This window comes from Peromyscus californicus, unplaced genomic scaffold (assembly GCF_007827085.1).
Source record: "Peromyscus californicus insignis strain IS unplaced genomic scaffold, ASM782708v3 Scaffold_6__1_contigs__length_162567912, whole genome shotgun sequence".
In the NCBI taxonomy this organism is placed as follows: domain Eukaryota; kingdom Metazoa; phylum Chordata; class Mammalia; order Rodentia; family Cricetidae; genus Peromyscus; species Peromyscus californicus.
The window spans coordinates 133,887,970-133,915,034 of NW_026294584.1; the positions used below are offsets into that span (position 1 = coordinate 133,887,970).

General features: G+C 46.7%; 1 protein-coding gene and 1 non-coding gene across 2 annotated transcripts in view; both read right to left on the reverse strand.

Moving 5' to 3' along the window:
- Cacna1c (calcium voltage-gated channel subunit alpha1 C) overlaps positions 1-27,065 on the reverse strand; it is a 558,454-nt gene that overhangs the window by 502,414 nt on the left and 28,975 nt on the right. Inside the window, exon 2 of the mRNA XM_052721999.1 lies at positions 2,209-2,531. Within this exon, the coding sequence (XP_052577959.1) occupies positions 2,209-2,531 (323 nt within the window). The remainder of the gene's footprint in view (positions 1-2,208; positions 2,532-27,065) is intronic.
- LOC128100217 (small nucleolar RNA SNORA17) lies at positions 11,965-12,066 on the reverse strand. The gene has a single exon (XR_008214731.1). It is a non-coding gene; the product is annotated as a small nucleolar RNA SNORA17 (small nucleolar RNA).

Consider the following 27,065-nt stretch of genomic DNA (forward strand, 5'->3'; position numbering starts at 1 on the left):
ATCAAGTCGATCGCTATCTATTCCCACCCAGTAACTACTTCCATCTAGTAACCATTCTACCTAGTAACTATGTATTCCCACCTAATTACTATCTAGTCCCACCTAGTAATTTACTATCTAGTACCACCAAGCAACTATCTAGTCCGACCTGATAAATCACTATCTGGTCCCACCTAGTAACTATCTAGTATCACTTAGTTACTATCCAGTCTTGCCTAGTCCTTGGCCACACTATTTAGTACTGTAGTACTGGGAGTTTGGGAAGAGTATGCATTTTGAATGTGGAGAATCTGGATTGAAAACAAACTGTGTCACCACCTGCTCTATGAACTAGGGGAAGTTTCTTGAATCTCAGGGTCTCCCTGCTCTCCCTTTCATAGTGGTTATCTACAGGGTCCCGGTTCTCTTGCTCCACGGCTCTGAAGGCAGCCTGATGGGACTGACCAAGTCCAGCTTCTTACCCACTCATGGACTACATGCGGCTTAGCAGACTGGACAATTTGGGAGCAGCCCTTGCTTAGAACTGCATCCTGTTATAGTTACTATTGGAAAAGGAATTCAGATATTCCAAGGAGGGGTTCTGTTTGCCCCACAGAACTTTATTTTTACCTTTGGCCATCTTCTTTTACCTTCCAACCACTACCAAAGGTCTTTAAATCTTTCCCTAGAAACTCACAAATGAAACTGAACACTCCATCCAGCTGGAAAAAAAATTGAGTTAAAAAAATTTTGAATTCGCCGGGTGGTGGTGGCACACGCCTTTAATACCAGCACTCGGGAGGCAGAGGCAGGCGGATCTCTATAAGTTCGAGGCCAGCCTGGTCTACAGAGCAAGATCCAGGAAAGGCGCAAAGCTACACAGAGAAACCCTGTCTCAAAAAACCTAAAAAAAAAAAAAAAAAATTTGAATTCAACTTTTTAAACTCAAATTTGAATCTGAGTTAAAAAAAAAATACCCAGCACTAAGTCTCAGGGTTTTAATAATGTCTATTCCTAGTCATGTGACCTGAAGAGTTTCATGTGGCTTATTCTACCCCTGGTGATAGTCAGGGCTGAGCCTTGAGGTATTTTCCAGTGTAACTTAGTGCTCAGACATTAAGCCTTGTGTCCATGGTGACAGCCCAGCCTTTTAAAGACATATTTTCTAAATGTCCCTCTACTCCTGTCTGTGTGTTCGAAGTAGATACATATTACTATAGATGATGCTTTCAACTTTGGCTATACCATAGCCTTTCCTGGAGCACTCTGCAGAATGTCTGGGGACTAGTGGAACCTGTAGCATCTAGAATTTGATAAACCTTCCCAGGTGCTGCCAATGCATAGCCCAGGCTGAGAATCCCTGCTGCCAAGCCCTAAGCCAAGAGCTAGAGCACCAACCACTATGTTTTCATGCATCACACTAGAAAGAGGTCAGGTTGTGAGCTACCACAACACCATGCTATAGGAAAGAAAGTTATGGAGCAGCATACAACAACTGTGGATAGCTACATAAGCAGGTAGCTCAGATACAAGTTCATATTCCACCTTGATTATACACAAGTTCTCTCTAAGGTTACTTGGGACAGGTCGAGTATAGAAATGATAGAAAAGAGGGTAGATTATTGAATCTACTCTGAAAAGAAAAGTCAAGAGAGGATACAGATATGATATAGATGAAAATGTAGATTATTTAGAAATTCGTCTACAGTCGAGTATCCCTTCTCTCAAATACTTGGGACTGAAAGTGTTTCATACTTAAGATTTGTTTGGATTTTTGGAATCTCCTCAGATTCATAATGAGAAATCTTGGGGATGGAACCCAAGTCTGAACTTGAAATTCATTTATGTTCTATATACACCTTATACATACAGACAATACAAATATTTGTGCCTGCTTTTTGACTGCAACCTGCCACAAGGATCAAACGGACAACTTCCCATTTGTGCTGATACTATAAAAGTTTTAGATTTTAGAAGAACTGAGATTTTGAATTTTTTTGTTTAGGGATGTTTGTAATCCTAGTAAATTCCGGGACCTTGTCCTCTGAGATAGTGACTCATGGAGTCTAGTGGGAAGGTCTAGAATTCTAACTTTCATCACTGAGGCAGTACATACAAGATAGACTTAACATCACCAGCACAGGTCTATGCCTGGTATCCCCAGAGGGCCAGCCAGCCCCTAGGTGCAGGTCCAAGGAACACCTTGGCCAGCCCCCAGCATAAAGGATATTTCCATTCAACGATGCTTATGCATGCCCTCCGGATGGGGTTCTTCAGAGTCAGGCAGAGCAGAGCACGAGGTGGCCGTGTGGCAGTCGTACCACCCTGCTTCTTGGGTTTCCCATACTGCTGCCGCTTCCGCTGTGTGGAACTGACGGTAGAGATGGTTGCGTTGCCAGCACTGCCCATGAGCTTGGCCTGCCGGGCGGCATCAATGGCTGCCTGCCAGGACAGCGCTGCCCCTGGAGTAGGGATGTGCTCGGGGGCGAGCCCTGCCGCTGCATTGGCATTCATGTTGGCATGAGCTGGGCGTGGGCTCCCATAGTTGGAACCTGCGAAGAGAGAAAAGACAAGGGTTACTGTGGTGAGAATAGGCGCACTGGGGACACACTTTGGATTCCAGACACAATTTTTGGAAAAAAAAATCTTTTTTTTTTTTTCAAGCTGTTGCAGGAACTTGGGAGGTGACATACAAGAACACTAATATGTATGCTGAGAAATACAGCCTGGAAATCTATTCTAGGCCTTGCTGACCTAGTTCAACTGGATGACCTTGGACATGTCACTCTCCTCTCTGGTCTCACTGACTTGACTTAGACAGACAAGAGGTGAGATTGCGTTCACAGCACTGAGATGGTGAGAAAGAGTCCAGGGGAAGGTGCGATGAATGCAACATATGGGCCCTAAAGAACTTCTTTATAAATGGTTTTAGATGAAATGGTTACTGAAGGAAGGAGAAGGAGAACATGAGGGTAAGATACAGGAACTAGGAAGAAGGGGAAGTAAAGGAGGAGCAGGTATTCCAGCACAGGAGCTGATGATGCAAATGCACAGTACCCTGAAGAGTGTGAGAGTCTCGGCTCCGACTCAAATTCCAATAGTAGAAATAAACATGTGGTGAGGGGGTTAGGCTAAAGTAAGTTCACATCCAGTGAAGTGATCTGGATACTGAATGCTCCCCTCCAAGACCACACCAATGTGGTCCCAGGGAAGCACTATTGGGAGGTATTGGGACCTTTGTGGTAGGGCCTTCCCAAGCCCCTTTCTCCTACCACTGCGATGATTAAGTTACTTTAGTAACTTAGCTGTTGCTCAGTTAAGATGAGTCAGTTATCTGTCTCATGCAATCAAAAGAGATCAACCAACACGCTTGCACAGTGCGCAACGCACTTGCTGGGTTCCACAGTCTCCCCCATAACAACAGTCACTGGCAATAAATTTCAACTGTAAGCCAAATGATTGACATCAGATTCCACAATGCTGATGGAAGGATTCTGAGACTTTTCTGGGCACAAGAGGAAAGCTTATCATAATAGATTATCGTTGCCTACTGTGGACAGAGGATAAGGAGTGAGAAAGGAACAGATGCTATCTACTTATCACCCACTGGATATCAAGGCAAGCACATCAGGCCTTCTTTGGTACCAGCTGTCATCAGCCACCTGCACAGCTGCTGTCTGATATCGGAGGCATTAGACTTCAGCTTTATTCCACAGATCCTGGTAAAGTATCTCCATTGAACCCACTTCCCTGGCATATTCATCTCACCACACAATCCCTTTACTCTCTTCCCTTCCTCTGCCCAGTGGCTCCAGGCAGCTGCTGTACCCCAGGGGCACAGTACATTTACCAGAATATCAGGCTTGTGGAGAATAGATGCTTCCTAGACTGAGAAGCCCCTCTGTCACATCTTGTCATTTCCTGCCCCGTTCTCAATATATAGATAATGAGTATAAAGTAACAAAGGCCCCATGAAGGCTGGGAACTTGGGTTTTCTTGTTAAGACCACAGAGCAGAAAGCTGAGAGCATGGGTTTGGATTATTTGAGGCAACTGAAGCAGAGCTGCTCTCCTAAGCAGCAACATAACTGTCTTCATTCAACACACAAGAAAACAAAGGAGCGCATGACTCATTAAAGGTCACCACATGAGGCAGTGGAAGATTCTGCCGCACTCAGAACTCTGGTGAACTGCCTCACTATACTCCGCCCTCCTCAGATCTTTCAACACTCCATACACATGCACAAGTGTGTGTGCACACAAGCACAGGGACACAAACACACCTTCTCCTGTACTTTCTGGGCTGAGGAAAAAGTGGTATCTATATTTAATGAACAGCATCTCCAACACTAACACCTGTGGTGGCTTCTCAGACACCTCCCTGGTGACTGAGAGTGGAAAATATCCCTGCTTCTTTTTCTTACACTGGTGTGACCAGTTCCAAAGTGGCCCTGTGCCCCATCTTGGTTTGCAAAACTGGGCTGTAACCTCATTCTCTCCTGCTTTGTTCTGTCTATGGCATGCAATTTTGACTTTGTACACTCTATCTGGCATTGACAAAATTTAGTGGGTGCTATTTTAGCTCCTGGATTTATCTTCCCCTACATCTAAAAGCAGCCATGTTCCCCTACTGCCAGCCTTGAGCACCCCAATTCCCTACTCATGTTCATGCATCACAGTGGCCCCTAAGTTGGTCACCCTCATTGCTTTCCTATCAGTTGCTTCATTTCCCAAACCAAGCAATGCTAGGGCTTTGGGATGACTCTTAAGAAGAAGGTGGAGCCGGGCGGTGGTGGCGCACGCCTTTAATCCCAGCACTCGGGAGGCAGAGCCAGGCGGATCCCTGTGAGTTCGAGGCCAGCCTGGGCTACCAAGTGAGTCCCAGGAAAGGCGCAAAGCTGCACAGAGAAACCCTGTCTTGAAAAACCAAAAAAAAAAAAAAAAAAAAAAAGAAGGTGGAAAGCACTCGTGTAAAAACCAGCAAGAGGTCCTGGGCACCTTGAGCAAGAGGCCGGATCTTCCTGAGAAAGCCAGGGGGCCCACCAATGCCCAAGTCTCTTGGATGGACTCCTGGGCACCCTCACACTCCACAGGGTTCTTTATTTATATTGAGACCCATTTCCAGAACACCAGGATACCTCTGGAACATACATCTGGAGAAAGCACGTGGAGAAAGCAGAGGCCTGAGCGTTCAAGGGGGTTGGGATGTCAACAATAGGACAAGAATACAGCTATCCTAGAACACTGCTATAGCCTTTGAGTGATGAAAGGCACTCCCATCATAAATGGCCACATGCAGGAAAGGAAGAAGTGTATTCTAAAGGTCAGTCTCCATGAGTGCTCTACTTTAAGGTCACTGTGACCTTGGACTCTCCAAGACACTTTCCCATGCAGACCTGAGGTTCTAGGAGTGTCTCAAGGACACTGACAACGAGAAGTACAAGCTATCCAGGAGTCCCAGGAGTGGGGAACTTCCATATAAGTAGCAAGGATTCTGAATTCAGAGTAACACCACGAAGGTAGGGCAGCCCACATTGTTTCTCTGATGGTTTTTGTTAGCACAAAATCACCACCCAATGCAAAGACCAATTTTCAAATTATAAGGCTGATTCAAAGCTTTGCTTCCTGGCTGCCAGCTGAACCAATGCCACCAGCTAAGTCTGATCTGGCTCCAGTCTTACTGGGCTATACCCACTGATACTCTGGTGCCCAAGAAAATCCCAGAATAGCAGCTCAACAGACTAGACCACATGGAAACAGGTAAGAGCTCTACAGCATCAACCTCTTCCAGATATAAGAAAAATTATTACTGTCTAGTGACTGGGCTCCCTTGAAAAGAGCAGCATCCATGCCTACTACATGTAGGTGCTGCCTCTTCTCAGAAGGACAAGGACATAGCAAGACCCCAGCACAGACCCCTTAGCCTCATACCACCCTGCCCTGCAAGGGCCTAGAGAGATGTCCCATTCAGGGAATGGACACATGCTTCCTCACTTCCTCCCAGTCAGAAATATGTCCAGTGGTGAAACAGTGAGCTTTTTTAAAAAAATTCATTCCCCACCCCAGATGCTCAACATCCATTGTTAGTGACTATAACAATAATGATGTCCTGATAAGCAAGAATGTTGTCACGGTTTGTACTGTAAGTATCCCCTAAAGGCTCATATGCTCCATCTTCATTACATGAAGGGGAAAACCTTCAAGAGGTGGAATCTGATGAAAGGGACTTGACTCACTGGGGATATGTCCTTGAGGGAATGTAATAACCCACCCCTTCCTGTTCTTTTCCTTCCCAGCCACCATGAGGTAAAAGGTCTGTGCCAGCCCTTCTTCCTGACCATGATGCAGTGCCTCCCACAGATCTGAAAGCAATGAGCCAATGGGCCGTGGACTGGCTCTTCTACACCTGTGAGTCAAAGTAAGCCGTTCCTCCCTCTTGGCTGTGGCCTCTGGTAGTTTCACAGTGACAGAAAGCTAACTGACATGGAGATAGACCACAGACAAACATGACAGGTTACTTGATGAAGTCTGTCCATCTCCACCTTGAGTGCTGAGTCCTTTCATTTGCTCCATGGATGGGGAGGAGCTCTGAGGAAGGAGAAGTGACTAATGGTCTCTACTTCCTATGCCACCACTCTAGTCCAGGCCATCATCCATTTCCTGCCCAGGAATGCTGCAGGAATCCCTGACATTTCTCTCATTCCAGGCTTCCCCGTCTCTAACCCAAGCCTCACTCATAACTAGTCACAATGACCTCTCGGGAAACACAAATACTAAATCAGGCCTGTCAGGCTCCTGCTTCAATCATTTTCCAACCCAAACTCTCTGTCGTGGTTCTTGAAGCCTGTGCATGCTGGCCCAGGCCAATGTCCCTGAGCTTATTACAGACTGACCTCCTTTCATCCCTCAAACGTGCCCAACTCTTGTCTGCCACAGTGCATTTGCACATACTTAGAATGTTCTTCCCTCTAATCTTGGTTTAGTGGTTCCTTTCCATACTCCAGACCTGGCTTGAAACAATTCTGCCATAAAAGCTCTAATCCAAGGAAGCAAAACCCAAGCAGTAGCTTTCAGCATTCCTGCCCCTCCCTCCTCCATGCCACCCTTGAGTAAAGATGCCCAAGATCCCTGGGCAACAAGAAGGGATCCTCAATGAGCCACCAACATGGAAACGATATGAGCTTCAACAGCATAGTCTCCTTCAGTGGTCATGTGCCTTCTGCCCAAAATAGAGCTGGTGACTCCTGAAGAACACCTTAGTGACTTCTAGATCAGAAGGCAGTTCACCCAGGAAGGAAAAGGCTGCAAGCTGATGTCCTACTGGAGTCTTGGTCACTCAAGAGTCTCTGAGGACACAGCAAAGGCCTTCTTTTTGTGTCAGAAGTCACCCAAGACCTTTGCAGCCATCCATCCAAATTTTACATACGTCAGTCCCCCATGGTGACAAGGGCCCCATATTCTCCTAAAAGCACAGTAGCCATCCTTAAACGGGAACTGCACTGGCTTGAACCAGTGTAAACCTGGTGACTAGAAAGCGAGAGGACCCAGTCTCCTGATCTTGGCTCAGTCAAGATTCTGTCCATCGCCAGTTCAGAGGGGCTTATCCACGGATGAATCCAGTGTGCCTTCAGGGTCACCCTGTGGCATGGAGTGAAGCAGAGGCTATTTTGGCTGCTCTTCCAACCTTTTTCTACTGCCTTCCTGGAGTACAGAGGCCAAGGGCTGTGACAAGGCTTGGTCTCCCTGAAGCCAGAATTCCTAATGTGGCTTGGAGACTGAACAACCAAGACCCAAAGGGAAAGCAGAGCTGGTGAGGAGGGATCTGCTCACCGGTACAGAGCGCCGGGGTCCTGCCAACAGCCTCCTAACCTCGCGGGGCACAGGGGCTGAGACTTCCCAGCTTCCTAATCAAATGCAGTTCCCTTGACCTGCTCCAGTGCTGCTTGGGTATCACTCCTACGAGTCCATTCTAAGGCTGTCTCCCCTCTCCCACAAACAGCCTTTCCGGGCTCATTCCAAATCCTTCAATTCCTGTATCAAGTACTTCCTAAAATGGCCACAACAGCTCGAGACATGTCATCTTACAGCAACATGCTATGCAGTACAGCTTTGTTGCTGTTGTTTGGGTTTGGGGTTTTTGTTTTCTGTTTTCTGAGGCAGAGTCTCACTCTATGGCCCTGGCTGGAACTCACTGTATAGCCCAAACTAAAGGCAATTCTCCAGTCCCAGCCACTCAAATGCTGGGATTACAGGCATGAGCCACCATTCCCAGGTCTAATTATAACATTTAAAGTAGTAAAAATGGAATGTCATTTTGAACTATCCAATATGGTGGCTACCAGTCAAATGTGTCTGTGGAGCGCATGAAATGTCTCTGGTACAACTGAGGAAGTACATTTTAAGTTCCATTTTGTGGTGGTATTTTACTTGTACTGAAATGTGATTTTAATTGTATGTTAATAAAGTTGCCTGGGGGTCAGAGCTATTAGAGCCATAGCAAGCGCGTGGTGGCGGTGGCGCATGCCTTTAAGGACCTGGAGGGTGGTACATACAGGCAGTGACGAGGCAGTCACATGTTTGGGTTTACAACCAATGAGAAGGCAGAACAGCTAGAGTATATAAAGACATACACACAGGAAGTAGGCCTCTTTTCGGAGAGCTCTCTTGGCTGAAGAGGATCGCTGAATCAGGAAGGGTGAGGCTCTTAGCTCTGACCTCTTGGCTTTCTTCTCTGAATCGGCTCTGTGTTTCTTATTTAATAAGACGGTTGGTTACATCTACATTTGGCCCCAAATTTCATTTCAGTTAATTTCCAGCTGACACAAGTCTGGAGACGACCACGTTGGACAGTACTCCTGGGCACTCAGAGAAGGGCACACTGAAGACTGAGGTGTGAAGTAGGAAAGAGAGATAAGAAAGCACTTGGTTCTAAGAGGAAGAAGGGAGCAACCAATAAGGGGTCTGGATGTGATAGATGGGTAGCTCTTCCGATCTTAACATAACCACTGCCTGCAAAAAAAAAAAAAAAAAAAAAAAAAAAAAAAAAAAAAAAAAAACTACCAAAGCATCAGGATTCTCAGCTCCAACAGACAACAAAGCCATGACTATCTTTACCTGTCTGACACTCAGAAAATGAGTGTGGAACAATTTTCTTCAATGGGAAGATAGAAACCTGACACTGCCCCTCAAGCTGGGAGGAGAAATTGAAATGAAAACTCCCCTTGAGTGTATCAGCCTTGGAGCTGTGCACCCCAACTGCCTGAACACAATATAGCAGCATCCCAACTCTTCCTCATTTTTCCAGAAGAGATGAGATACAGAGGACAGTCCCGTGCCCACAGCCATCACATCTGCTCCATAATGAAGGGACAGCAAGGAACAAGGACATCTGCAGCATCTCCCCAACTCAGCAGATCAGTGCTGCCATAAATAAAGCACCTTCCTCTGCTGACCCACCAGAGGCAGGAGGGAAGGCCAGTGGAGAAGCTGAGCATTCCCAAAGCCACACCAACCAGAAGGTGGCCATGCCAACAGCAACCACACCTTCTCTATACCCCTTGCCACATAGCAAGCCAAGAAGATGACAAAGGAGAAGGAACCCCGAAAAGGAGTCCATGGAGGAAAGCCTGATCAAGGTTAACCTTTCCCCCTAGACACTAATCACAATGCCACTTCATCCTTGGTATCAGCAGGCATGAAGGGGGAAACTCACAGATGCAGCTAAATCTCAGGCTTCAATCACTCAGAGCAAACCACAATAGCAGCAAAACACTCCTCTATGTCTTCCATGGCACAGAGGAGAGAGAGCCCTCCATTTCACCACCACCTAGTGACAACACACCTAACTTCATTGAGTTCAGTGAGTCTACTGAAAGTCAACGGGAAGTCGTTGGGGTAGCTAGTGTCCAGGGACAGTGTCAAAACCCTGGCAGAATGGCTGAAAGTTCAACCCCTTATAACTTTCACGTTTTAATACATTTTCCAAATTCTGTACTTTAAATGATTCTTTGGTAAAGGAGGACAGGTCTGATTTTGTTTTATAGACTACAGATTCCACCAGAATTACCACAGCCAAACCAGTGCCAGACTCCTGTCCCACTGTCAAAAGCCCCCTCTAGAAGGGCACAGTTCCACCTAGCAAACACCTACCTGCTGTCACAGAGAGGAGCAGGGAGTTCCATACATCCTCTACATGAACTCTTAGTGACTTTGTGCCACCCGCAGCCAAGGCTGTAGACACACAGCCCGGTGTTTCCAGCAGTGACTCTCCAGAACAGAACGATGCGGGCTGAAGGTGACCAAGGTTGAAAGGTTGCTGAAAAGAGGCCAGACCTTTTCCTTTCTCTTTCTATGTGGTTCAGAGACGTTTTTGCTCCCACTGATGCATTTCCATGAAAAAAATATCAGGATGGCACATTAGAGGTGAAACATGTTCCTATATCTGTCAGAACACCTAGTTGAACCAGGTCTCAAATGGACTGTCTATCCAACCACAAGATTTAGAAGAAGTCCAAGCAGAACCAGATGTCAGAAAGGGTGTGTGTCTTTCTACGAGTTGCACAGCTATGTGGTCTCACACTACTGTGAAAAAATTTCCTGAAGATTAAAACATTCTATCCTGCAGAAAGTCCCTTAAGCAGAAGGGTAAACAACTCAGAATAGCTTCAGGAAGTCCCTGAAACTGACCAGATTTACCAGGCCCCTCCTTGCCAGAGTAAGCAATAAAAGCTTAGCATGCCCCTCTAAGGAAGTAAGCTGAGCTGCAAAGAAGACTCTATAAAGAGAAAAACTGTAAAGACTCTGAGACCAGACTGGTTGCCTGGAAGAAGCAGAAAGCAGACGAGCTGCCCAAAAAGCTTTAGACCCAAGGCATCAGGAAAGGATACTCGCTGCCTCCAGGCTATGCACTGTGCTCTAGGTTCCAAGCTTTGTCAGTTGTCACCCATGCTGGGGTAAACTTTGGTGATGCAGCTGTCTTTGAGTCATTTCTGCTCCTGTGAGAAACCCCTCACCCATACGCCTGTGAGTAACCCCCCAAAAAACGCACTGGTTCACCAAATGGGACATTTGTGGTATACTTACTTTGGCCTGTTGTGGGTTCCAGTTCCCTATCTGGGGTGAGTAGACGTGTGTGTTACATCTCTCCAGGGAAAGTTTTGTCACATAACATGCATCCAGGCCCCTGATTCTATAAAGTACCAAGTAAATAGATATTTCTCTGGGTCTCAGTCAACTGCTCTGAAAAATAGAATTAATAATGCATTCCTTGCAGGACAACCAAGACTACTAAATGAGATTATGCATCTGAAAATTCTACCCAAAGAACAGTAGCTATTAATAAGAACTGTTCCAGATACCCACACAGAGAGCCTCAGGACACAAAGGAAGACTACCTTCTTTCAATGAAGAGAAACATGAACAGTGTTGTATCATTTTTAAATATTTTCCCTACACACATCTTTTGGTTTAAGCACCATCTCCTTAAAATCGTTGCATTCCACACACACAGATCAAGTGTCAGTTTGTGAGGGGAAACTACAAGTACAGAGAGATCCAGAGGTCCCACAAAATGATGCTCCCTTTCCAAGGAGTCCATTGAGGAAAGGCTCACTATTGGGGTTGCATGGCAGAGAGGAGGGGCACTGACCCTCACATTCACACACTGGAAAACAATATATGCACAGAAACAGAGTCACACGGGCCTGCTTGTCTTATTCCTGGATGTCTCTCATCCTCACTAAGGTGGAAGAAGGAAACATCAATCCCTTGTTGCCTCATATTCACTGTACATTTAATAATGATGCTACGTGCAAAGTATAACACTCCCTTCATTTACAATGGTTACACTCATTTGTCTTGTTAACCTCTAAAACCCCTGCCAACAGGCAGACAACAAGGTGGAAGGCAACAGTAATAAGCCCACAGGTAAAAAAAAAAAAAGCTCCATACCAATACAGAACTGTCTAGCTCTAGACATTCCCCATGTTTGGTAGGGAAGACTAAGATAAAAGCTCAGGGCTCTGAACCCTACTTCCAGCTCCTTCCCTTCTGCTCTGTGCTCACTCCTGAAGTCCTCTGTCTCAGCACTTAGGCTCCAGAGCTCTCTGGGCCAGGCATCATATGGCTCTCACCTTCTTGACAACTAGCCTGACCCTACCAAGGCCTCTCCTGCCCATTACTTGGGCTAAGTGTCCCAGCATCCCATTTCTCAAACAACAGTTGGACTCTTTCCAATGGAAAAGCAGTGCCCAGCTACTCTACTCACTGCCTCCTGTTAGCCTAGGCATAGGAATTCACAACCTCCTGAAAGCCTATGCATAAGAGTCAAATGCAACTCATGGGCATTCATCTGGGAAGGGTAGCAAGGAAGACTGCTGGGAGCCATCCCCGGCAGTGGACAGGTCCCAGCAGAGGATGTAAAGAGTTGGCGGGGAAGGATGAGCCATCCTGGGCTCATCACAATTGACATGCAAGTCCATAAAGCCAGAGAGGCACTGTACCACAACTAGTATGTCTATGATCAATAAAAAGTATCAGGTATTAATAAAAATACAGAAAAGCAGAACTACCACACATTCTTGTTGGCAGTATGGAATGGTGCAAGCCACTGGAAAGCAGGATAGAAGCTCCTCAAAAAATTAAATATTCAATTATTATATGACCCAGCAATTTGACTAGTGGGCATACATTCAAAATTATTAGAAAGTAAACATTCCAACAGGCAATGAGTTATCAAAATGTGCTCTACACTGGAATATTGATCATCCCTGGATAGGATATTCTGACACATGCTTCAAGATGAAGGGAAATATTATGATACGTGAAATAAGCCAGATATAACAGGATTCCATCCCTAAGCATTATACACATTCCATCAGAGAAGGAGGGAGTAGGAATGGTCACTGGGCATTCACTTGTGCATCTAGCCACTCAGTCTAACCAGTTGAATGAGATTCTGCCCTGATTGCTCATAGGATTTTAGAGAGGGGCTAGAGTAACTAGGCTAAGGAAGACAAGCATGAGGACATCCATCTGTGCAGCTGCAGGAAAGCCATCATCCATGTGAGGATGTACTGGCCAGTTTACTGTTTTGAGGTCACCTGAGCTCCTGTCGTAGCCCTCGCCAATGCTCTGTAAGTAAGCCCAAAAAACTCTGATAACTCAATAAGAAGGTAGAAGCTTGCACTCTAAGATGCCCAAGCCATCCTTCTGGCAGGAATAACAAGGGAATTTGCACCAATACTGAAGTGAGCCCAGGATCTGCCCTCCACAAGTGCTTCCTGGGAGCTTTCAGCAGTGACACGGGGCCAGGGAAGGATGCAAAGAATCTTGGTTATAAATTACTTTCAAATATCCAATAAATCATACATGCAGAGGCACAAACATGCCTTCACAAGTGAGTCAAACCAGACTCCTGTCTAAATACATCTCAAGCGCCATTAAACACCAGACGTCAGAGCCTCGGCTGGGTACCTTCCCAGCTTCAGTCTTGCCCAACACCACCTGTGGGGTAGACCACAGCACGGGCACTATGCCCCTCTGGCACCTCTCCCAGAGCTGGCCCACATAGAGTACAAAAAGAGGCTGAAAGGAAAAGTATCGGCCCAGGACCCCCAAGACCAAGTTCTCAACACAAAGGAGATTTATTTGCCCCAGAAAGACAGAAGGCCAGGAACAAGAGACAAACACAGGAGATAGAGGACGAGGGAGAAGGGGAAAGGAACAAGGGATAGGGGACAGGGATGTCTGTCCTGGAGGGGAACAAAGGACTGCCTCTGGACAGAGGAAAGACAGACGTGGCACATGGGAAAATGGTGGTTTATAAAAGAACAAGGGGAAAGTATGTTAGGTTGAGGTGTTTAATTTTAATTGGGCATGTTAATTAGGTGGGCCAAAAGGGGCTTTTGATTACTGGACTTCAATACTTTGACAGCTGGACCTTGGTAGTCAGCCTCAAGAGGAGGAAGTGGCCAGATAAGGGACTAGACCTTGAAGGCTAGCTTTAGGAATATAACCTGATGGTTTTTAGCAAGGGAGATGGTATGGAGAGAAGGACAAGACCTGTCAGAGCCATGCTCACCACACTCAAGCTGGCCAGAGTCCCTTCAATGGTGGTGGATGAAGGAATGCTTTTTCAGTTCTACATCCTGACAACTGCAAGTCTGGAGACTGTAAGCATCATTCCTGTTACTGACAGCACGCTGAGGCAGAGAGATGCCCTGTCCAGTGAGACCCAGGCTAGGGCTGGCTTATCTGCCACCAACCCTCCAACTTCTTTGGCACCTTAAGCCCACACTGGCGATCCCATGTACTCAGGAAATTCCTGAATGTTCTCTCTACATGCATCTCTCCCATCCTCCCTGTGCTCTGAGCTGTCCTCTGACTTCTGCTCAAATGTTTCTGACATTTTCTGAACCCAGGCATATTGGGGGTCCCTTTCCTTCAACATCTTTTTTCTTTTAGGACAGAGGAACATTTGATGTGCCTTCATCTTTGGGTGTGGCCAAGGCTTGGGGCAATGGATACCACCTAGTAGAGTGTCCTTGGAGAAATCACAAAGCAAAAACAAGGCCTGTAACGTCTGCCAGGCTCTCTAACTTGTGACTCTGCCCCCTTGTTTGTGTTCCTCTCCTTTGTGTCCTCGTGATAATCAGGGGGGTTATAACCTGTAAGGCAAAGTGTATCTGGTCTTGCTCTAGGAAGATGACAAAGAGTGGAGACTAAGGTATAGCATGTGGAAATACTTGAGCTTAGGGGGATTGTCCAGCAAATGATAACAGCAACTACCACCCCAAAGGAAAAGGAGCATGAGTAGTGGTGAGAGGCACAGCTGGTGATCATGCAAGCCCCCAGGGCCTGCTCTGAACTGCCAGTTGTTAGCCCCAAGACCTCAGCATGCTGCTCAAGCATTTCAAGACACCACGAGCACTTCGCCTGGTGCAGCATCTTCCAAGGTCACTGTGGCACTGCTGGCATTGTTCGGTGACGATAAAGGCTTCTGGGGCTCAGGGCTACAGAAATAAAGGAAGATTCAAGGAAGGAGCCTAGGAAGGCTCAAGACATGGACTTATCCAATGCCTGCAACTCATACCCATATTTCCACTGAGGTGCACATGATTCCAGCCATCTCCGCTTCCTGGAGAGCATTCTCTCTTAAGTTCATGTTTTAGCATAGCTGGATACCTGGATCTCATCTTCTCTCTCCTAGTAAGTCCCTTGAACAAGTACATAATAAGACTTGAACAAAGTCACATCCTCCCTGCATGCAGTTACTCAGCAGCAAATATAAGTTCACCAAATGATCTCTAAGGTCCTGCACGCTTTCCTGATACTCACAGATTCTAGAATTCTTATGTGGGTGGCAGAGGAATTTATTGTTTGGAACATGCTGTCAAAAGGACTCAGCTTCCCAGATGGATCCGGAGGCCCCTCCACACCCACACCCACCCCTGAAGTCCCTCCTTGAATGATGACATAAACTTGACTGCAAAGTCTCTGCTATGTCAGGCAGACACTTCCCAGGGTGTTCCCCAATCTCTAAGGCAGGATTCTGAGAGTGGAGAGCAACATCTACACCCCTACCCACCCAGCTTTAAATGGCACCGGGACTGATTCACCTGCCCTCCCTGGTGACTTCCCTCAGGAGCAGGAAGAAGTGGAATACAGACCACCCACTCCACACACAGTAGGTGGCTGAAGGAACCCCCATGAAGTCCCCATTCGTGAAGCACAGAGGACTCAACACAGCTTTGGTTCCTGGGGTTCCTGCTGCAGACTCTGCACCCTAAGCATCACGACAAAAATTTAGGGTGCTCCATGAAACTATACATGGGACTCACATTCACGATGGTAAGTGTTTAGCCCAACTGGGATTATGAAACTCAACCCACAGATTCAAGGTGGTGACCACACAGCTGGGGAAAGGGATCCCCGCTGGGAAGAGTGTGCAGCTCCTTTACACTCAAGAAAGGGGCCCATGAGGCAAGGCCCTTCCATGACCACAGACTCGCTCTTGAGTATGTGTCTTCATAGGCAGTTGCGCACACATAGACATGTCACCAATGAAGGATGTGGAGGCATAGAGCATTGCCACTCTAGTCTGTGTAGTCCATGGCCTTTGCCATATTTTGTGCGTATCTACCTAGTACATCTGCAGCCTCCCACCCCTACTCAGGTACAACCTACAGCAGAACCCGGTCCCCTCCCAGTTTGTAGCTTCACAGTATAAAGTATAGGGTAAGGGACCCAGAAATGCATGTGTGACTGTCAGGGTCCCCTCACAGCAGGAACTATGGATGATGCAGTTATATAAAACAGTCTCTGCTCAGGGAATCACAACCTACTGGAAAAGACTGACCACAGCTACACAGTCACCTATAGTCTCTCTCTCTCTCTCTCTCTCTCTCTCTCTCTCTCTCTCTCTCTCTCTCACACACACACACACACACACACACACACACACACACACACACACACACACACGGGTGATTGCCCATCCAGGGACATTTCTCTTTCAATCTGTGACTTAATTTGGACAGGAAGCCAAAGCAGCTAAGGCCAGATTAGCCTGAAGTTTAGCTACAGGCAGCTGGAATTTCTGAAATGCGGCTGACCTGAGTTTGAGGCCATCCCCTCTCCAGACTATGGCTTGGTGTGTGAGTGACAGTTTCTCACCCCCTTCATCCAAGGCTCCCGTAGCCCATATCCAGAAGCCCTGACTCGGATAGGGGAATAACTCAGGAAATGCAGGTGACATTAGTAGAAAGGTGTGTATGGGAATTGGGCATTTACATGGACTCAACTCAGTACGAGTCTCAACTCTCTACTTTACAACTGCAGGATATTCCCTAAATTAACTTACCCTCTTAGACCCTGAGCGTTCTTATCAGTAAAAGGGAACATCTTAATATAATAAGGATCAAATATGGAGCACTGCATTAGTGCTCATGCCTGCTTATTGAAGGATAATTATTCCACAGCAGCACTGTCCCAAGCTGACAATGGTAAATTTGCAGTCATGCCCTCCTTCCCAGACACTACAGGATGCCAGTTGTCCTGCAGCCACTCCTCACAGCCCCTGCACAGCAGGGTCAGACCACCTGTCCCAAATAAAACAAAGAGCATCTCAGGAGATCTTTCCCTCAACGCCACACCCTGGGCAACAAGACTTACCCCCTAGAGCAGCAGCCCATCTCAATCCCCATACATAATTCATTACAGACCACCCCGGGCACAGAGATACTTGTATCTTGTCAGCAGCGTGCAATATTTTGCCATATCAGATATGAACTGGAGCACAACTGAAGTTTCACATGAGCCACTGCGTAAGTTACACAGAACCCACAAGTGCATGTGGCTCAGGGTAATGCCAGTTTCATTCATTTGACCCAGGGAACTCGATGCAGGACCTGGAGGAAGTGGGCAGGCAAAAGCGTGGTGCCCAGCCATCTTTCTTTCCACTACTCTGTCTCCCTGTTAATTAACTGCTACCCAGGAGCCATGTTCCCAAAGCCTCGTCTTCCTTTTTAACATGCTCTGGGCAGCTTCACTGCTCCATGAGCTGAGGAGAGAAAGCATAATGAAGATACCAGATGAGAAACGAAAGCTAGGGACGAGGGGCAGACTCAGCATGGCAGAACTGTGAGGCCCAGGAGAGCACCTGCCCTCACCACCATCTCCCATGAGAACGCAAGCCTCTTGCTGTAGGCTCTGGTTAGGCCAAGGAAAATCCACTCAAGCCCAGGACTCCAGACCCATGGATGCCATTCCATTAACCCAGGGTGGAGTCTGAGGATAGAAAGTACAAAATTAGATGCCTTACTGTCCAACTGCCTTCAGCTGGCCAAGGCCCATTGTTGTATTGAATAGAAACTCCCAGTCTCAAAGAAGTCCATGTCCAAGTTGCTGTCCTGATTGTCCAAATGGACCTGATGTAACCACCTAGATCCTGACCAGGGGTCAGGAGAACAGGGAGTAGATGTTACTGTGCTAGCCTGGCAGACAGAGAGGTTGCACCTTCCAGAAGCTAGAAAAGATGAAAAATGCACTCACCCCCTATAGCATCCTGAGGGGCCTCAGGTCTCTGGACCCATGTGAGACATCAGCCCTCCAGAAGTAAAAGATGATGAACCGATGCTATTAACTAAGTCTGCCCTAATTTGTTATAGCAGCAGTGGGGAAAAGACACACCCTGAACCTCTCTGTGTAAAATCTGTAAACTGCAAAGCAGCAGGGCAGGGTGGAATCATGTTTCCAAGGGGTGCTGGTTTTTCCGCCAGAGCGAATGAGTACCTCAAACTCTGGTTTCGGAGAGGAAGCACTCACTCTCCATTTCTGCTGGGGCAGACTGGGTCAGCCAGCCTTGCAGTAAGCAATCCCCAGAGTCCGAGAAAATGTGGACCAGAAGGAAGAATCTCCCAGTATTGGCTTTAAATGAACCAAGGAGACAGGGTGAAGCTCAGCAGCAGAGCACACGTGAGCACGCGCAAAACCCTAGGCTCAGCCCACGACTGAAACACCAAACCAAACCACTGACTTATTCTACATTCATTTATTTGTTTATTTATTGAGAGGGGGCAGAGGACAACTTGCAGGAGTCAGCGCTCCCCTCCCACCACATTCACTCCAGAGCCTTAGGGGCAGGCATCTTCTTCCACTAAGCCATTTCACAGTCCCCAAAATGTTTCCTTTTAAAAAGGCATTTCCTCAAATATGATAGAAAAATATCCAGCATTACAAAATATCAAGGAAACACACTACAGTAAGCTGCGACCTCACAGTCATTGAGGTAGCTGCTATTATCCAAAGACAGAAACGGAGTGTTGGGGAGGCTACGGAGAAGTTGGAGCCCTTGTGCGGTGTTGGTGGGAATGGGAAGTGGTACAACTGCTGTGGAAAATATATGGCAGCTCCTCAAAAACAAAAATAGAACTCCTCCATGATCCAGCAAGCGCACTGCTGGAGGTGAATCCAGAAGAATTGAAGGCAGGGACTCAAATGAGATGTTTCACTCCCATGTTCATATGCTAGTGAAGGGGTGAAAATAATCCAACTGTCTGTCAAGAAGAGATCAAGCCCCAGCCTGTGATTATACACACAGGAGGGAATATCATGGCTCTGCCTTAAGAGCAACGGCATACAACCCATGCCACGACAGAGATGAACTGAGGTCATTACAGGAGGTGAGACAGCACGCCACTCACAAAAGGACAAGGCTGAGATACCTGCGGGGGTCGCCCTCCTATAAACAGCAAGCAACAGCGCAGTGTCCAGGGCTGGAGAGAGTGAGCTATGGTTTAGAGTTCAGGTTTTCAAGATTGACATTTTCTGGTGATGTTTTTCACAACACCTGAATACACTTAACACTGCTAAACTGTATCCTTAACTATCCAGATGGTGAAGTTCATGCTACGTGCTCTTTACTGAGAAATGAAATTGTATTGCATCCTAAAACACTCAGCCCAGTAGCACCAAAGACTCAAATACTCTTCAAGTGCATCCAGACCTGTGCCTGTACCTCTGGGCCCAAATGTGCAACTACATGTCATTCCAAGTACCTCATACTGGTCCCCAGCTGTACACATGGCAGGGCCCAATAAACACCTGCTGGTCAATTTTTCAAGAGTATGGCCATTGCCTCCTACTAACAAATCCTATTCCTCCAAAGGGCACTCGATCCACCACCAACCCTTGGCATGGCTAACCCCAGGCCAGGAAGACCAGGAGAGGCCAGAGACATAGAGCTGGTTCTGTGTATGCCCTACCATGCAATCACCCAGCACTTGCCCGGCTTTCTTCATATGCACTAATCAGGTTAATGCCAAGAGCACAGTAGCCAAGGTTAAAGCAAAATGACTCACCAAGAATGAGGGAAAGCTTCAGACTGTCTCAACTCTAAAGCAACATTCAGCCCAGCAGACTCCACAGAAGCAACAGCGTTGGTCTGGAGCACAGGCTCTGCGCTTACACCATCCTGACTAACTGTAGCTGAAGACTAGCCCCAGGTCTACCTGGTTCCATGAAGACACCGAGGAACCCCGCCACGCTGCAATTACACAGAACAAACATCTCAACTAAACCCTACCAGCTGGAATGCTGGCTTCCCCAAAAGCAGTTCAAGCAACTTGAGGACGGTGAAAGATCCTGCTCCTCACATCCACAGCAGCCTTGAAATACCAGGAGCGGCTGCTTGCCTAGCAGGCAACACTAGAGATGGGCCATCTTTCTGAAGGAGTTAATAAGAACACCAGTCAATACTTAGACAGTAGCTACGGGCCAGACATTTTTCCACAATTGAGCGTATGTTCATCTACTTGATCCTCACAACATCCCGAGCTGGGCATTATTATTATACCATTTCACAGATGAGGAGCCCGAAGCAGAGAGAGATTAACTGACTTGCTCCCAGGGTGAACCAAGCAGCCTGGCAATGGAAGATACGCTTGGACTTCACTCATGGTTTTAGTTTTCCTTGGCTTACAGGTACGGGCTTCTGGTGTCCTCCCTCCTCCCACCCCCAATGTCCCTCATATACACAAGGATCAGAGAATCCCTTCAGGCTTGTCTTCTTCAAGGCAAAAAGGGTGCTGACTCTTCTGCCTTTGCAAAGGTTCTCCCTGCAACTCTACTTCCTTAATAGTTACATCAACACAGAGTTCAAATCCAGGCCCAGGACTGTGTGGGTGCTGGACAAAGGGAAAGGATTCTCCTCCATCATGCCAGGACTCGGAACAGAGTGGCTGTCACTCCAGAGGCACACATGTCACTGACAGGAGATTCAGGGACCTGATGGCCCATTCTGTGACTTGGACAGAGCAAAGGGGAGCTGATCAAGAGTCGAGTCCAGGCAAGCAAAGGGCGGGGGGGGGGGGAGGTACCAACCAAGGAGTGGGTTTAAGATAATAGAAGCAAAGAACCCACAGAGTTCAGCCTGAGAGTCCCCTTCGTTTTGTCCACATCACTGAACGTGCCATCAGGTCCCTGAATCTCCTGTCAGTGACATGTGTACTGCTGGAGTGACAGCCACTCTGTTCCGAGTCCTGGCATGATGGAGGAAAATCCTTTCCCTCTGTGCAGCACCCACACAGTCCTGGGCCTGGATTTGAACTCTGTTGAGATAACAAATTGAGAGGCCTGGGAATATACCTGAGAAATAACAGGCCACAGCTAGGAACCGCAACAACCGGCTACTGGGGCTTCTTCGTGTTCATGTTCCAGGATTTCTGCTGCCCCCCATGTCCAGCTGCCCCAGTGGCACATAAGAATTAATTATGTGATATCCAGGTGAGGCCTCAGGCCCTCCCATACCCATCCCTGCATCTGCTCACCTATAGCCTTCTCCATCTCTCAACACCTTAGCCAGCAAGGAGGACTCTGAACATCTAAGATGGAAGAACTGCACACAAAGTAACCAGGGTCACTGAGTCCCCATATGGGAGGCCACTAGGTGAGGAATTCCTGCCCCAGACTGTGACATACTAAAAATACTAATTCTCATACTAATACTAACAACAATAATAATAACATTAATTGTGTGAAGCTAATGAGATCTAAGGGCTGCTTGTTATAGCTCAGAGCCTTCCCTAAGTAGTACACAGCAAGAGAAACACATGCCCAAGCAGTTATAGTGAAGTCCAAAAAGCCAAGGCTGGCTTCAGAAACAGATGCTCTGCAATGCCCATGAGGGTAAGGCCTAATCAATGTCAAGTATGTCTTGGCCATTACTACTAGGCGCCAAGGCCAGTAAACCAAAGTTTACCACAGTCACAGAGTTGTATCGTATTGCTGGGAAGAGAAACTGATGGGCACTCAGTCTAGTTTAATTGGAAAGGTTAGGTGCCCTTGCACTCAGAATGTGCTAAAGGTTTCTGCTAAATGATCAGCCTGGCACTGTTGCCCTAGAAAGCCCTCCAACCAACAGGAAGTAGTGACAGCCGTTCCTCCACCGTGAACAAGTTAACTAACAGACAGCTAAGTGAGGGAGACCTAATGCAGTCTGAAGCCGGGAAAGGAATCCTAAGAGAGGCAACATCATGACACTCTTGAAGAAAAAGCAGAAGTTGACTGACTGGAAAAAGTGGCGATGAACAAAGCCTGAGTCAATATCGCCTACCTGAGAGCTAGCTGCCAACAGGACACTTAGAGGGTAGGGCTGGTTGGCAGAACAACCCAATGATGGTGGCCCAACCATCAAGGACAGTGGGCAAGAAGCCAGAAAAGCACTAGGTATAGTACCAGTGACGAGATCTGTTGTGTGTGTTTGCTTTCTGGTGACACTGTAGGTAATGATCTAGAAGAAGCTGGACTAAGAGTGAAGACTGGAGCCAGAGTCTGTCACAGCTGTGTAGGTGTAACAAATCAGAGCCTGCAAGTGGCTTACATGGCCCTAGGTGGGCAAACGTCTAATGTCAGACCAAATCACCTGCACAACGAGAAGTAAACAAAAATGTTTAGAATGTCTCCTGGGGCCCTAGCTTGGCCAGCTTGGTGATAGCATCACAAAGTAGTATTTCCAGACACAGAAGAAGGGCTCTCCAGGGTGGAGAGACTGATCAGATCACCCTGGGATAACTAGTAACCAGCAAAAATGAGGTGAACTGGACACAGATACCTGGGCTAGGACAGTGAAAGCCCTAACCATACCACGAAAGTTCAGCAATAGGCACAGCTGCCACCACCAGGCAGAAGACAGCAGGCACAGAATGGCCAGTACCAACAAGGACAAGACACTTGAGTAGGTGTGGAATTGGTGTTCACAAGCCACACTGGTGACAAATGACACATTAGCAGTAACTGATGCTGGGCCCAGATTCTAGGGCACTGAGCGGTGGTTTCACTGAAACTTAGATGTGACCAAAAGCTCTTCCTTTAGCTCTCACGGTTTTAAGCCTGAGCTGAGATAGTTAAACAAAAATGTTAACTGTGCTGTTGATACAAATAAATCGAGGAGTAACAGCTAATGCTAGGTTGAGTCAGGATTCAAATGAGCTCCACATGCTAAAAACACAGCCCAAACTGACAAGAGGAAGGAGATGAGGCATGCACGGTCAAGGCCTGGGCTTGCATGAGAAAGGCACACTGACTGGACAGAGGGTAGGAGGAATACCAGCTTCATAGCCATGGATCCAACAAGGACTCTGAGAGTTAGAACTCAAACGCAATGAGTCAGCAGTATAGCTCATCTGTCCAAAAGGCAAATACCATCTTTGCTTCCTCATTCTGCGTTCAAAGACCAGAATAAGGGAAAGAGAAGGCTGGGTCCTTGGGACAAGACAGCTCACGCTAAAGTCTGGTACCTCACAGGCAGTACCATCCAACAGGAGCACTGGCTAACAAGACAGACAGAAGAGGAGGGGCAGGAGAGTGAGGGTGAAGACAAGGAAGCAGAAAGGACATGAAGGAGATTGGGAAAAGAAAAGGACTTCAAAGGAACATGAGGGGCTGGAGACCTGACTCAGTGGGTGAAGCACTGGCCGCACAAGGCCCTGAATTTGTATCCCTGGCACCCATGTAAAATCTGGGTGAGAATGTAGGCCCATCTATAATCCCAGCACTCAAAAGGCAGAGACAGCAGGGACAGGGAATCTCTGGAGCAAGCTGGATAGCCAGAGTAGCCACAACAGGTGAACTCCAGTTTCAGTGAGTAAGGTGGGGGGCAATAAAGGGAACAAGCACAGTCAACTTCTGGCCTCTATACACGCAAGTGCATGTATGCCCACATACACAAGTGTGCCCATACACATGCAAATAAGCACACAAGTGTGCCTGCACACACACACAAAATAAGGAGGGAGGGGGAAATGGACAGTAGCTTCTCCAAGGAGCAACAGCTCCTGTCCATTTCAAATGGAGAAGGAAGAAATGATGGGCAGAAATAACAGGATGGCAGATTTCTGCTCAGGCTAAGAAAGAACATTCCAAAGATGAACGCTATTGAAAACTGGATTGACTGCTTTTGGAAGACAACAGGGTCCTCAACTGGATGCCCTGTGTATAATGCCAAGTCAAGGCCAAGTCATTACCGAGGAGACTAGACTACACATCAGCAGCTTCTCAGCTTCAGTATTTCAAAGGCCAGTAACACGTCTTCTTACTTGCACTATGAAGTTCTCAAAGACTGACTGCCATCTACTATCAGCATCATTACCCCAACAAACGCATGTTCTTTCACCAAAGAGCAGGGCAGATAAACACCAATAGGAAGAACAATCCTTTCTACTGAGCAAATTGAACTCTATGAAAACTAGCTATGGCTTCCAGCTCTAAAGCTACGGGAAACATTAATCACAGTCCCACCTGTCTTATTCATTGCTGAATTCCCAGGGTCCAGCATTTAGTAGACACTCAATAAATATTTGCCCCATGAATGACAAATGAGTGCATGCACTTAATTTATAAAGCAATGGCTTCCACAGAGTCAGACAGTTTCTCGGCCTCATCATTAATGGATAGCTATTGACAGCTTTGGCTGTTCCTGGCACTGAAACATGGCACAGTAAGGGCCATTAACTTCCCACAACCCATCCTCTGAGAACTGAGAGAAACAATGCCTTGTATCTTATTGTCTTGGGGTTTCCAAGGCTTTTCTCCTGCATTCTCTCACTAAGTTCTCTTTACAATAAACCAGTAGATACCATCATTTCCAGCTAGAGGAGCCAAGGACCAACAGTCTTATCAATGCCGCATCAGAGATGGCTGGGTAGGTAAAAACAGACCCAGCCTCCTACTGTCTGGTGAAGGCTACCTCCAGTCACCTCAGCTGTCTCCCAGGAAAGGAGAGATACAACTGGATTCTCTACCACACTCCAGGAAGTCAGAAAGCTCTGTCCTAGCCACAGAACCAAACACATAGACCTCACAGCATGGGCTGCTATAGCGATGCTGGGATTTGCAGACAGGGCCTTTGTGGGGAAAGCAGAGATTGGAGATGCCCACGGCTTCCGTTAGCAGAAAGCCAAGAGCCTTTGTTTGCCTTTACCACACCATCTGTCCACAGGCCGGCTAGTGCCGGTGATTTAAATCAGGAGCCCCGCTGGTATGAATTTGGTCTCAGGTCTGCCCAAATGCCTGAGAAAAACCCTCAGAGGAACGATGACAGCACACAGGAAACCAGGAGCTGGAGCTCTCCTTTCATTCTGCATTTGAGCCGGGTCACCTGGGGCCACCAAATAACTTTTTCAGCCTGCAACAAACTCGCGATTCAGAAAACCAAACAGTACATGATTAAACAAACCCAAGGGGCGAAAGTCAAGAAACAGCAAAAACTATTCTCCCAGACGTACCAGTCAATTCAGCATATATGTGTGTGTATGTGTATATGTATGTATGTGTATATATGTATGTGTGTGTGTATTTGTATATGCATAAGATTGTGTACTTACAGATAATATACATATCTAGGGCATGAAGTAGACTTGAGTGCCCGTGGCACCTCTTTTCCAGCGTATGACTAGAACAGGGTCCATAGTGCTTAGCAACCCCCAGCACTGGCTCTGTGTCACTGATAATGTCTTGGCCAAAGAAAGCCAAACTAATACCCACAGTCCAAAGCACAGTAGAGCATCTCTGCATGGCAGGGTCAAGGTGCCAGAAGCATCCCTAGCAGATGGCAAAGGCAGGTGTGTATGGGCGGGAAGAGAGGACGATCCAACATCATGATCATTACTGCATTTCCTAGCAACACCATGCTGGAGATATTGTCTGAGTGCCACACAGAAACTCAGGAGACAGCAAGCCGAGGCTTGTTCAAATCAAAACAAAGATTGAGGAGACCCAGCTGGTCCACACAACACTCGGAACAACACAGCATTAGATCTGACTAGGACAAGTTCCACACACTCAAGACTGCGAAGGGGGAAGCGCAGCATCCCATGCACAGGAGTACAAGGCCGGTGTCTGACTTCTTCAGAAAGGCGTTTGTCCGGAGACAGGAAGAATGAAGGACAGGGCCCTGCAGAGAACATAGCAGGGCCTTTGAAGCTATACATGCTTGAATCAGAACACCATGCTATCACTCTACCAACACAGAACCTGGGCAATGCACTGTATCTTAACCTCAGCTCAACTTGGTTCACCCACATTTCATTGCTGGTCATTATTTTGAGCATTAGGTACAAAGCAAACAGGCTCTGTTTCACACCTTTCAAAGCAAGGGCTTTGTTTTTTCTGTATGGTCACTGTGAGACCGGGTAAAATAACATCAGTGAGACATTCTGCACTGGGTAAAAACTCAGTGCATGTTAGTTGTTACTCCACTGATAATGACGGTGTCCAAAGGTCAAAGTCTAGATTCTTTTTTTCTTTTGAATTATGAGATATTTTCAATAGTAGCTCATTATCCCTCTGGAAAATGTCAAGACCTTGGAATACATTCAGTTCTGATCTTTGTATTCAGCCCATCTCACATAATCCACCTTGTTGTTTATATTCAAACCACCTTAGTTTTCAAACACTCTGAACCTTATTCTTCTTTAAAATAAGATTAAGGCATCCTTACAAAACATGTCCCTTGATAGCAATTTCAATGAGTATCAGTTGAGAAGCAAATATCCTGTATTTGTTCTTTATGTAAAAAGTGTCTGTTCATCCTAACTCATAAATGATGTGCTAGCTGTACTCAGAACTCAAGTTTGAATCTCACTTAAACACTTTAAAAATACCACCCTGCCCTATGACCTCTGCTCTGGTGGGAAAGATTTGTTATCTGTGGGGAGGGAATCCACCTCCCCTACTGTTTTATTACCTCTTTTTAATGCTTCATTTGTTTTCCATACTGGTAAATACACTGTTAATTATCCACTCCATATTCAATGCACTGTTACAATATAAAAATTGGTACCTTTCCTAAATTTCAAAATATTTTTGGCATCAGCCTTTAAAGTAATGCCTTTACATCACTCCCACCACTGTTCAGAAGTCCATGAAAAATACAATGCATCTTTGCCCTCTTTCTTTATATTCTTCCAGTTGCTTTTCCACAAATAAAGCATCTCTTTGCTTTTTTTCTGGACAATTTCCTCAGATCTATCTTCCAATATACTGATTTTATCTTCTGCCATGTTTAACCTAGGCATTAAGTTATTTGCTGCA